At 32.7% G+C, this 13,171-nt stretch overlaps 1 protein-coding gene across 2 annotated transcripts in view; it reads left to right on the forward strand.

Moving 5' to 3' along the window:
• The window catches only part of LOC107439026 (death-associated protein kinase 1), a 56,885-nt gene extending 44,073 nt beyond the window's left edge, over positions 1-12,812 (forward strand). The window contains exons 16-19 of one of the 2 annotated variants that reach the window (XM_071182916.1): positions 3,519-3,701; positions 6,956-7,144; positions 8,719-8,873; positions 11,833-12,811. In XM_071182916.1, coding sequence (XP_071039017.1) covers positions 3,519-3,701; positions 6,956-7,144; positions 8,719-8,873; positions 11,833-12,679 — 1,374 coding nt within the window. In that variant the 3' untranslated portion in view covers positions 12,680-12,811. Of the gene's footprint in view, positions 1-3,518; positions 3,702-6,955; positions 7,145-8,718; positions 8,874-11,832 lie in introns of both variants that reach the window. The other variant, XM_071182917.1, reaches the window with a different exon arrangement.
• Positions 12,813-13,171: the final 359 nt, after the last annotated feature.

A 13,171-nucleotide genomic window follows, 5' to 3' on the forward strand; every position in this document is an offset into this window, starting at 1 on the left:
GGAAACTAAATTTATTTTCACCAAGTTTAAAAATTAGTTACTAAATGAGGAAAACTATAAAGTAATGTATCTTGGTCCGAGCAGATAATTCATGTTCTGACATACAGCAGAAAAGAAATTTTTTATAATAAACAGGGCCATCTATTCATGAGTTTTGTAACTAAGTTTGAAACTTGGTTGCAATAATAACTTCGTTTGAATAAGCAGAACACAACAACCGATCATTTGCTAGCAAGAGAGAAAACTTGTTTGTAATTTTGTTGTAAGAGTTTGCATGTAATTTGAATGAAATGCAGAATAAACAAAGCGTTATTTTCACCGTAAGACATCCGAGGTTGCATTTAATTGTAAGGATATGCATATATAATAATTTATTTAGTGTGCATAGACAGATAGACATTCCAGTTATGTAAAAAAAATTCTTTTCACTGAATTACCACGAAGAACGAAACACAATCATTGCTCCCGTTTAAATCAGACAGTTTGTTTCTGAAAGAGAACTCATTTTCTCAGAATTATACTGTGCAGAGAAAAAAGTCTTATTATTCACAAAATGGAGAAAAATCGCTTGATTTTATAACCGCTAACTCCTTTTATTTGTTTATTTTCTCTCTTAGCGTATAATATTTTCCATTTTGAATGCTGAGCGTATCTTAGTTTTTTCTCACTGGGTTTGGTGGTACGAGGGTTGCTATTTATATTTCTGGCCTTGGCAACAGTAAGTGTTGCTAGGCGATCGCAGACGATTTTAATCGAAAGTTTGATATTTTTAAACATAAATTCAGTAGACGATTTACCATTATAGCTTCATTTGTGTTGTTGACAGTAAATTGAAAAGTTCTGGAAAAAGTGCTTTGAAAATTGGTTCAAACGCATACAAAAGTGTATTGATCATCATGGAGAATATTTTGAAAAACAATAAAACCAATTTCGATCCTGCATATTTGTTTTTTCATTATTAGGCCAGAAATATAAATAGCAACCCTCGTATATTAGAAACAACTAATTTTCTGTAGTTGATATTTTTCATTTGATTTAGAGCCGTATCTGACACGAAAGTAACACGTTGCTTTCAAAAGTCGTTACTAAACATTGGTGGAAAGTTGCGATTTGATTATATTGTCAAAAATATATTTTCACAATTTTTTTTCTTCCTGATCAAGCTGCTTACTTTTTTTACTAACCCTAAGGTGCTCCTTAATAAAAGCAAACGAAATGCACGGAATAAAACCATTTTGTTTAAAAAAACAACTTCTACTTTAACTGTTAGTGCCTGTACTAGGCTCATTTCTATGTTAACAGGAGTTTCTCTCCCCCCGCTAAAAATGTCTAGAAAAGTAAACGAACGAAAAATAGAAAGAAGAAGGGAATGCGCGATGTGTTGTTTTCTGTTTAAAGAACCAGTTGATCTTTTCTTCCTAATTTTGAAAATTGGTTGCAAAGTTCGTCAACAGATGGCGCGGATGATTGGAAAAATTATAAAACAATGTCGACTGCTAGATGCCAGACTATCTAACTGAAATATTTTTATACGGACGCCTGTTAATTTCCCTCAGATGGCGCCATATTGTTGCTGAAAGTTTATTTTCCACTTGAACACTGACGAAAACCACAAAACACAGTTGTGTGGCCTTTCTCAGTTAATAGTTTCCTATTATAATAAAATTTGTAACTAATTTTGAAACAAAGAAAAAAAACATAGTTTCCTTTAGCAGAGCGCATCAAGCTATGCATTTTGTTACAAAATTAAATTGAATAATTGGATAATTCAGTTAATTCAGGCATTGGTGCCGTTATACAAGGTATGGGATGACAAAAATATATTGAACAGTACGAAATTATATTTGGACTTTAGATTATGGTCATTCATCATTAGAAGAGGCGAAATAAATTCAATTTGAAGGTAAATAACAAACAAATATGTTAAGACCGAAAATAGAAATTAGTGAAAAACTAAAGGGGAACATAGTCGCTTGCGAAATGTGGTAGTAAATAACAAATGAGTAATCCAATAAACTCAATGGTCACATTATTTGAGGTTGAAATTGAACCGATTGATACCTTTAAAAATATTGAGTAGGGAAGACATAAATTTAAAAAAAAAAAAAACAATCACATTTGATGATTGACGATATTTAAGTCGACACAAACATTTTAAAATGCGAGTCGACGATGTTTCCATTAACAACGTATCCATAGGGAAAAAAAGAACAAAATGTACTCACTGAAATGTTATGCTATTTATGAGAAATGGCAATACACAAAAGTGAGGCTGGGATAGTCTGGTCGGTAGGGCGCTGGGCCCATGTCCAAGAGTTCGTGGGTTCGATCCCCGTCGGCCGAAGACTCCCCGTGTAGTAAATGGTGACTGGTGCACGTTAAATCTGACGAGTCGCAAAGTCCTCCATGTTCCCATAACAAATTAATACCTCTGGGGGTACTGATCTCGGAGTTTCCTTGTCTTCTGGATTGGTTCAAATTACAAGGCTACGGAGTTGAACATTAGTAGTGGTAAACCCAAAAATTGGGTCGGCTGTTCAACGACGGATATAAAATTAAATACATCAAAGCGAGCCACCATGGCTCAGGGTATGGAGCGTTCGCCTTCCAATGAGGCGGACCGGGTTCGAATCCCAGTCGAAACGAATTCCGCATCCGGCTTGTACCGACCACATTGCTGATATGAAATATCCTCAGTATGGGTTAGAGTCCCCTTGCCGTCAGGCTAACCATGGGAGATTCTCGTGGTCTTCCTCTCCGTGTAACGCAAATGCGGGTTAGCTCTATCAAAAAGTCCTTCACGAAGGCAAATTTGTCCCAATACTCGATCCAGGAGTTCCCTTGTCTTCTGGATTGGGTTCAAAATTACAAGGCTACGGAGTTGAACATTAGTGGTCGTAAATCCATAAAACTGGGTCGGCTGTACAACGACGGTTATAATATAAAAAAAAAACACATCAAAGTAAAATGAAGAAGCACTTTTTGCTTATTATGATCATAATTTATTTTCCACAAACAAAATTAAAACACTAACGGATTTCAATTGAAAAACTTATCTTGACATACATATGACCCGACACACACTGGATCAACATTTAAAAAAAAAGTATATGCATACACGATTCAACAAGAACATTTTTTTAAAAAAAAAACATAACACAAACAAAATTTATTCCTAACACTTCTAGATTTTTTCTTTAGAAATTAGTGACAGGAGAAAAAAGTCAACAAATGTCAATTACACCTGATTTAATAAAAGAGAATCTGAGAAAGATAAAAAAAAAATGATAGGTTTAAGGATATAGTATCACAAGACAGGAATAAGCAGTAATATGTTACTTAAAAAATAACTATTCCTACATATCTCAATACAGTATAGTAGAATTTGAATGTTGTGCCCATTAAACTCTACAATCAATCGATATTCCTATGAAAGTGCTGTAAATTTTCAACTGGAATTTATTTTCCAGAATTATTGTTTTAAAATAAATTTTGCCATGTTCTGTTTTTTCCCTTAGGTGTTGTATATATCATGTGAAACAGAGGATGTTGTTATTTTAGAGCCCGCGTGGTTATGCAGCACTATCATTGGCTACTTGTTGTCACAGGAGAGTCTAGAAAAAGCCAGGGTGACAGGAATTTATTCTGCTGATGACATTCAACTATTGTATCCCGAAGCGGATGGTTTAAAACTCTTACAAGTGAGACTTCTGCAACTTTAGAAGAATAAACTATTCTTTGAATTAAAAATCAGACTATATAGTTTTTTTTAAGCCCCCCTCCATTTCTGATAATGTGCCATATATTTTTCAGTAATAATTATAGAGTAAATATGAAGTTCTTGAACTGAAAAAAAAGCAGTGTAATTTCATTCTTTCTTATCTTTCTTAGTTTTCTGAAAGCAATTTTTCTCCTTCTTTTTCTGTCTTTGAAATGTCTCGAGACTTTTTGTCGTGCTTTGTTTTTTGAACTTTGAAGCGTATTTTGCTTTTCAAAAAAAAAAAAAAAAAAAAAAAAAAAAAAAAAAAAAAAAAAANATTGTTCAAATCTATTAATTTTTTATAAATGGATGAAAACTGCAAATTTTGTGCTTACTTTTCAAGAAAATTCAAATATTTCCTTGCAACAATCGTGTCTTTCTTTTCAAAATTACTGGAATATTTCAAGCTGCAAAAAAATTTTAACTGCTTTCTGATGCCAAAAATATTATTATTATTTTTTTTTAATGGCAGGCGCTTGGAACTATTGTCCATTGGCCACAGAAAGTGACAGAACTGCTAACTCTCTTTTCGTTACCCAGTGGGCACCTGTGGCGAAGCCACGGCGGTGGAGCAGCGTCGCCCACGTCACACTACCACAACCCTTTTATAGGGCGGGTCACATTCACACACAAAGGAGAAAGGACATAGAACACAGATTGAGTGAAAGAAACATCCATGCCTTGCCCGGGATTCGAACCCAGAACCTATCTGATGCAAGGAGAGTTCCCTGCCCCCTACACAGGCCGGTCGGCCGATGCCAAAAATATAACATTTGGTCAATTTTTTTTTTTTACAAAACGTCATACTTATGATATTAATCTCAAGAAACTGAAGTGGAATGATATACTGGTTAATGTAAAAACTTCATTTGAAACATTCCATCTTCATAATTTTTTAAACAAATGAAATCTTAACAAATGTACCTTACTTTCAAAATTCGACCGTCGCTCGTTCTAAGTCAATTTTAGTTTTATCAAAAATTACTCATTAAAACTAAAATTGAAAGAAGTTTCTTCACCATCAATCTTTTCCTGTGTTTCTTCTTTTCAACAAAAATGAAAGCTAATAACTTAATTATTTCTTTTAAAATTACCTAAAAATATAACAATATTTAATTAATGATAGTAATATTATGAAATAAAGTAATATGAATTTAATAAAATATAAATAAAATATAATATGAATCTAATTATTAATAATATGAAATAAAGACATTTTTATTTACCAACATATGCTATAATTAAAGTAGTTATATTTTGATCTGAAACTAAGGAAGCGTAATATTCGTTTGAAACTAAAGTTACAGTTACATTGAAAATTATTAACTCAATGTAAGGGAGAATTCCCTACCACTTTTTTCATAACTTTTTACATCACTACAAAGTGTTGCTCAAACGCAACGTCAAATGGATTAATTTGAAGATATATAAATTATTAGAAAGTTCTTTTTGAATAAATGCTTAAGTTTTTTTTTTTCCTTTTAAATTTAGGTATATGTATGTCATCAAATCGTTACGCGAATTTCTGAGAAAGGGGTAACTTTTTCCCCAACTTAACTGAAATTGACTTACTTAGCAGCTCACATACTAGTTAATAACAAATAGTGATGAAAAATTTTTAAAAAAATTGTCATACAAGGTATTTAATGTGTTTGTATTTACTTTTGCATATATGAAGTGGAATATGGCAATTGCAGAGTTGACCATCATCCGACTAGCTAGAGCACTCAAATCTTTATTAGTGCTTTGTATCTGATGAAAATGCAATTTTCAATCGTTTCTTGTCTTCACAAATGGAATTTATGATAATTTTATTTCTAAATAAAGGGTATCGTCAATCGAAATTTCGACTAGCTAGATTATTCAAATTTCGTCTGGAGCTCTGTATCTGATTACAAAATAAGCTTCTGTCATTTTCTGACTGCTACAAGTAGAATTCATCGACCTTCTACCTCAAAAAGGAATTTACAGTCAATCTGAATTCTATCCACTTATTGACAAACTCGGTTTTTTTCTTCCATTGATGACAATACAAGTAAAAAAAAAAAATTGTTCTTTGAAAGAAGAAATCAAAATTTATTATGGAATAGCATTTATAGTTTACTTTCCAACATCAACTAGCAGACGAAAAAATACAAATAAATGAATAAAATAAATTCTAAAAATTGTTTTTCAAATAAACTTAAAAGAGGAACTGATTTATTTTTTTAGCTGGCCGAAAAAAGATGTAACATTTAATTCTCTACTCGTCTTTGTGAGGATTTCGTATGACAAAATTAAAATTATTTTCTTCTTTTTCATCAGCTTGGGAAAACGAAGTTTTTTAAATTTTAATTTTCTGTATCACATTATATTGTTTTGCTGTAAATGAAGTGGCAATCGAACCTTTGACCACTTTACGACTACCATAAATGTCAGAATACTCAAATCTCAACTGGATCCCAATATATGATGATAATACAAGCTCACTCTAATCAATATCAATAAGGCTATATCAATAACACCTGAATACTATTAAAAAAATTTGATGCCACATGAAATTTCAATATAAAATTAGAAAAAAAAAAACTAATGAACACAAACTTAAGAAGATAATTGGGTATAATATAAAAAAAACACAACTACTTTCACTTAGTAGGAATAACATTTACCATGACGCAATGCTAAATTCTATGCCACTATCCACATAAATGCCACTATCCACATAAATCAATTATTAATCAAAAATCGAATATCAATTACTTTTCTTTATAATGCAATAAAATCTGGCGAGCAGCTATTTAAACGATCAAACACTTCGTTTGTTTATTTGTGGCTTGAAGTTAGGCTCGCAGAAAANAGATGTCAGTCAGGTTCGATACACAGGCGTGATGTCGCTAAAGGCATCCAATTAAATCTGATTTAAACCATACGTGGGTAGGCATAATCACTTAACTTTTTCTCGAGTTGGAAGTACCCAACTACAATACAAATGGTAAATACATGTTTCAAAAGTAGATTTAAATGGAGAAAACAATATGGCATCACTAAAAGGTAAAACAAAGAAAGCTGTTCTTTTTTTCTTTTTTTTTTTAGGTGAGACAAAAATCAAAATAATTTTTTTTTAAAATCATTTTACATGCTTTTTTTTTTTAAATTTCTAGAGCACCTATCATTGATTAGAATTAGATGTAAGCCAAAAATTTATTTTCTTAGATACTGGAAGCTCTTCAGCTTTGCACAAAATGTGAAACTGAAGATGATGTCGAATATGAGTTTCCTTGTTTTAACATGATGGAAATGCTCGATGGCATCTGGTCTCCTGCACAATACACTTTCTATGGAGGAGTAAGTTTAATGTGCAAAGAAAAACCTCTCCTAGGTTGTATTTTCCCAAAAATACAGGTAATACACATACGTTATAATTAGAACACTTTTTACTTATTTTTATAGTTCACTATTTCAACGGATTCATCCTCTCTTACGAAAAGTGTTTCGGTCAAGCGAGAATCTTGCCCACTACATTAAGTGACTGGATATACTTGAGTTTCGGATATCTAAAGAGAGTCATAACTAACAGTTCCGAAATCTTGCAGAATAGGGAAAGGACATAACGGAATTATTGTAATTATACTTAGCGAGGTTTCCCTTCCTTTCTCATTCCACTTTCTTGTTATCAATATCGCTTTGTTTTCTTTTTGTCGACAAGCCACAAGACATGCAATTATGCCAAATTTGCCGTTCAAATGATTCAGCTCTTTAAATATATAAAGAGAGTTAAAAAATTACTTGAATTATAAGGTATGCAATTTTTTACATCATTTTAATGAATGTAATTTTACATTTTACAAAATACAAAATTTGAGCGAAATCGGTCGAATAGGTCCTGGGAATTCGAATTTTAAAGATACGACTTCTTTTAAATTCTTTAAAATGGTGTAAAAATTGTATATCTTGCACTTAAAAATGTTTAAACGTTCAAAGGTTATTAAGAAAAATAAAAAATAATTAATAAAAATTTTTTTTTCTTCTTTTGCATGGAACTATTTTTGGATAAACGAATTTTACAATTGTGTGCAATAATTTTTCAGTTCGCTTAAAATGTTCTCGAGATCTAACGAAATACGTTATAATATACGATATAACGATACGATACGATATAACGAAACACGAAAAGTTAACACTAAGGAGTACTAACTTTGAACCGCTTTCTTGGCTAAGCAATCCGGACCACATTTCTTAGATTTCGTCTATCGTCTACCCCCTATATTTTGAGGGTCAAAAATACGAATCCTTCAGTTGGAAAAAAGGTATATTCATTCAGAGAAAGGGCATTTTTGTGTTTGATTTGATATTTTAAAGCATCGTCTATGCTAATTATTTACCATATTTGAGGTCAAATCCCTCGAACCATTAAGATGAAGTCATAGAACATGAAGATCTGATAATTAGAGCAAAAGTTATTGAGTGTGGCCCGTTAACTCTCTTTTTTTTTTCTTTTGAGCACTGTACACTTCAATTGCACGTTAGTAGTAGTACTGGATCTTAAAAATTCGTGAGAAGTATTACTACCCAGGATATTGACAGTAAAAACACTTTAAACCTGTTACAACTGTATAAAAATATTTTTTTTTTTTTCAAAATCGAGTGAAAAGTGCCCCTTTAAAAAAAATTGTGAGACTATTTGCGAAAATTAGCAAGTTGCATAAAAATAAATCTTGAAAACCCATGCGGATGTAACAATAACCTAAGTTATCCATAATAGATTCTGTGAGTTTGCATGCGAAAAAGCATTATTTTATCAAGTTGCTGGTAAATTCGATAGAGAAATCGGTAGGTGAAGGTAGCGTTCTAAAACTGTTATTTACAATTAGAAAAGATGAGTTAAACAACTTGAAAGAAAAAGAATTTTTAAGATCAATGAATAATAGAAAATTTTTGCAGGTTGGATTAAATTAAATTTCTATTATATTTTAAAGGTAAACTTACGCAGAATGTCGAAAGCGAACACAGAGAACGATCTTTACCAGTGGTGCCAAGGCAGCAAGTTCTGTTGCGGTCAGATAGAAGGTCTTGTCACGGTCAATGGCACAGCTTATGAAATCAGAGTGAGAGGAACAATGAAATCAGAATGGTAACAATTGACCTCTTGTGTATAATTTTGATAATCAGGAATGATCAGAGCTCAGGGGCGCTCTCCTACCCAATGAGGTGACCCAGGTTCGAATCCTAGCGATATATGCTGGTTGATACGAGTTCTGCTCAAAGCTCACACTAACCACATTGTGGATATAAAATATTCTCTGTGGTAGACGGATCATGTGTTAGAATTCCCTTGTCGTCGAGATCCGTGAGCGGGATTCGTATAGACTGGGATTCGAACCCGGTTCGCCTCATCGGAAGGCGAATGCTCTATCCCCTGAGCCATTGCGGCTCAAAAGCCGCAAGCAAATATTGACGTGTCAGTGTGGCCGAGAGGTCGGAGTCGTCGTCCTGGAAAGACTGAGATTCAGGGTTCGATCCGCAGAACTGAAAGAAAATTATAAAACTCTAAAATAAGCTTTTATTTATGTTTCTTCTAGAAGTTTCTAGAATGTTCTAGCATATCATTTCCTGTTCCTGTCACTTCCTGTTATTATTCCTATAAAAGACTGGATGTCTCTAGCCGAGGCCCAGTTACTTTGTTCACTGTACTTTGTAGGTGTTGAATAAAGCTGTCCAACTTTGTAGACTAAGTCCTAGTTATTCTACGTGACATTTGGTGGAGGCGCCGGGTGCTCGAAGCAGATCTGGCCGGTGATTTAAGAAGGAGTCGCCGTTTAAGAGGTTTGGAGCCCGAATATCCAAAAATGACCGAAACACCTGTCACTACTCCCATTATTCAACACATTCGTAATCCATCTTCTTTCTCTGGAGAATCCAACCAAGATCCTGGAGCTTGGTTTGAAAGAATATGATCGTGTCGCTAAATATAACAATTGGGACGACGGAACATGCCTTGCAAATGCGTACTTTTTTCTAACTGGAACAGCCAAACAGTGGTTTGAAAATAATGAAGGCAGTTTAACATTGTGAGAAGTATTTCAAACTAGCCTGAAAGGTACATCGTGTAGAAGAAGAATTGAAAACCAGAGCTAAACTACCAGGTGAAACAAGTCTTTCATACATACAAGCAGTACTGGGATTATGCCATCGTATCAACTCTANTCGTTTGATTCAATATTTTTATTGAATAATGTGATAATATACCTATGTAGTAAAAAACAGCGTAATTATGAATAAAGTGTTGTGTTAGCGAAAAAATATATTAGGAAGTTAGAAGACGGTAGGGGGGGGGCGAGACGAGCATTGCCTAGGGGCCGCGACATGCATAAGCCAGCTCTGAATGTAAGGGCTAAATGCACAAAGTGCAGAAAATGACATGCTGCACTGAGCCTAAGTTGATATCTTTTTGTAAGTTTGCGAGGATTAAAAGTTTGCCGTTTTATATTTTTGCACCAGATGTCAAAAGCTGCTATATGCAATGTACTGAAATCTTTAGACAGAAATAATGAAAATCTTGGAATTTCAATCAAAACCCAAAGGCAAAATATGCTAAATCTAACTTTGAAAAAAAAAAATTAAGAAGAGAGAGAAATTCTTACTCTTTTCGTCAATTTCTCCTTTTGTTTAATACTTGCCATAGATTTTTGAAACAGAATTTAGAATTAACAATAGAAAATTTAGATAATTTTAATAATTTAACAATTGAAAATTTAGACAAAATTTATATTTTTTTAATTTATTTTTTCCTCATCTAAATATTTAAAAAAGTGGTTTAAGACGTAAATCTTTAGGCAAGCATAATTGGAAAAACTTAGTAGTTACCTGAAAATTTGAGGTTTTTATTAATTTTAATTGTGGTAATCACTGGTAGTGATTTTGTTGAAATTGATAAACAGGCTATTTTGCAGAACGTTAAAAAAAATCATAATTGTTTTAGATTTTCTACAATTAAAAATTATATATGTACTGCTATACTTATTATGATTTTGATATTTACAATATTTTTTTCTTTTTTTTTTGTAAAAAATTAAAGAACAATGATGAAAAAGAATAATATTTTTAAGGTGTTATCTAACAACAAACTTAGTACATATTTTTAGAATCCTTATAATATATGCAATCGTTAAAATCTTATTATCGTGAAACGATAACAAGTGAAGAAAACAAAAATGTTATGTAACTAAATGTTCAACCAATTAATAAAAGGTTAGAACCACAAAAAACTGTGCAATATAATTAAAACTAGTTTGATAGAATAAACTGAAAGGAGATTACAGTTTCGGTGTCTTCGGATAAATAAATTGATATAGATATTTTAATGTCACATTTAATGTGATTACCCTAGAGAGAAATTTTCTTTATGCTTCTTTCACCTAAAGCATTATTTGAATTTTTATGTATGCAAATTTTTATATCTTCTCAAAAATTGTACTAGTTTTTTAAGGACAAACTTCAAAATATTGGCTGAAAAATTTTAAATGATTAAATAATTCTTAAAGTTTACTTTTAGCATGATTTTTCATAAATTATGTTGTAATTTTTTTCGATTAAACTAGTTTTCTAATTGGGTTCAAGGATTTTATAATCTGCCTTCTAATTTTAGATATCACGAAAAGCCTAAAATGTAAAATTTGACATTAAAGTTTACAAACTACCAATACTACAAAAGCTTGGGCCATATTTTTTTTCATAGCAGCTACCACCCATATTTTTAGAGTTGAATGCGGTTGCATGTTTATGCAGAGAAAATACATTGTTCTAAACTTATTTTACAGGGATAATCAATTAATAAGTGGCCCCTTAAGGACCCCTTTTACTCCGTAACTATTGTGATCACACCACTCTCCCTTCATGGCCCACGGTGTCATAAATATGAAATGATTCCACCGATCCCAACGTTAACTATTTTTCATTTCATAATGTGAAAATCCGATCCCTAGATCAAAATTTAATTAAGAGTGAAACTTTTTTTTATGCTCGCTTCACAATTCTTCATTTTATTTGCTTTCATGCCGAAAAGAAATTCACAGCAATTTTCTTTATTCCAGTTTCTATTTACAAGAGGAGTTGATCACTTTAATCACTCAAGTATTTGCAGACGTTTGTCCAGGCATTTTACTTGAAAGGCACGCCCTCAGCAGTTCTCAATTGCAAGATCATTCAAAATACACTTTTGCTTATCCCCCAAATTTACTCATGAATACTTTGATAAAAGATGGTATATATGGAACGGTTACAAACAAAGTAACTGGAGAAAGAGAAACTCTTTTGTCCATTTTATTTTTCAACGAGCCAAAAGTACTTCAATCGATCAAGCACTCCATTCCAACAGCATCTGATAAGTTACTCATTCCTCGAAGCAAAACATTTAGCTCATCGTTTCAAAATCAATCACTTTGTTCTAAAGCATGCCAAAGAAGAGGGTCCCTGCCACAGACTAGCAACAGCCTGCACTATAGCACTTCAAACTCTGCTCTGCATGACACTTTTCTTCGCAAAGACCGAGAAAAGTCGCCAGATTTCAACATTGATCAAAATATTGTTACTCTAGCACTCGATTTGCATGCCTCATATTTACCAATAGCATGCATACAGTGCCTTTGTGCAGTTCTGGATCCTCAGGATTCTATGGGTCGAGACTGGTGTATGCTGGGAGTTCTCTTGGGGATGGTACACAAAATGCCAAAAATTGATCCGGGTGACAATCCTGCATTTAGTCCTACAGCCTGCATTTTCCATGAGTGGATGAAGTCGGAAGAAAGCAGCATTGGCACACTATTATCGAAGCTCAAGGAATTAGAAAGAACAGATGCAAGTGAGAATTTCATACCTGTTTTGCCTTTGTTCAAAATTGAGCGTTTCAATGAAACAGCATTTAGTGGCTTAAAGACATGAACAGGAAATTTTTTTTATCTGTAATCATTTACTGGTGCGGTTATAGCTCTGTTTTGGTTTTTGTCAAGAACATAAATTAATATGTTTGCAGCCTTCTTTGAGATGTGATAATTTAATTAATGTTGTTTATTCGAAAATATTCTAGATGATGAATTTATGTAAATGTTAACATATAAACAAACTTAATCAACAAACATTAGACGTCTGATTTTGTTTTTAGAAGGTATATTTATTTTGCCAATTGGTCCACTTACATGAACTCAACTTCTCGCAGTTTTACGTGACTCTAAGGACTTCAGTAGCAATGTTCTAAATTCATGACATTGATATTTTAAATTGGAGGAATAATAGGGAATTTTCGTATTGCATTACTGTTTCCCCTCGAGTGCAAACGTAAATCAAGCTTCACAGAGCATTCGTGAAAATTAATGTACAAAAATAATGTATGCCTTTAAATACAGCTTTTGCATTATATGTGGCAAAACCTTAACA

The sequence above is a fragment of the Parasteatoda tepidariorum genome, chromosome 7 (genome assembly GCF_043381705.1).
Source record: "Parasteatoda tepidariorum isolate YZ-2023 chromosome 7, CAS_Ptep_4.0, whole genome shotgun sequence".
NCBI lineage: Eukaryota > Metazoa > Arthropoda > Arachnida > Araneae > Theridiidae > Parasteatoda > Parasteatoda tepidariorum.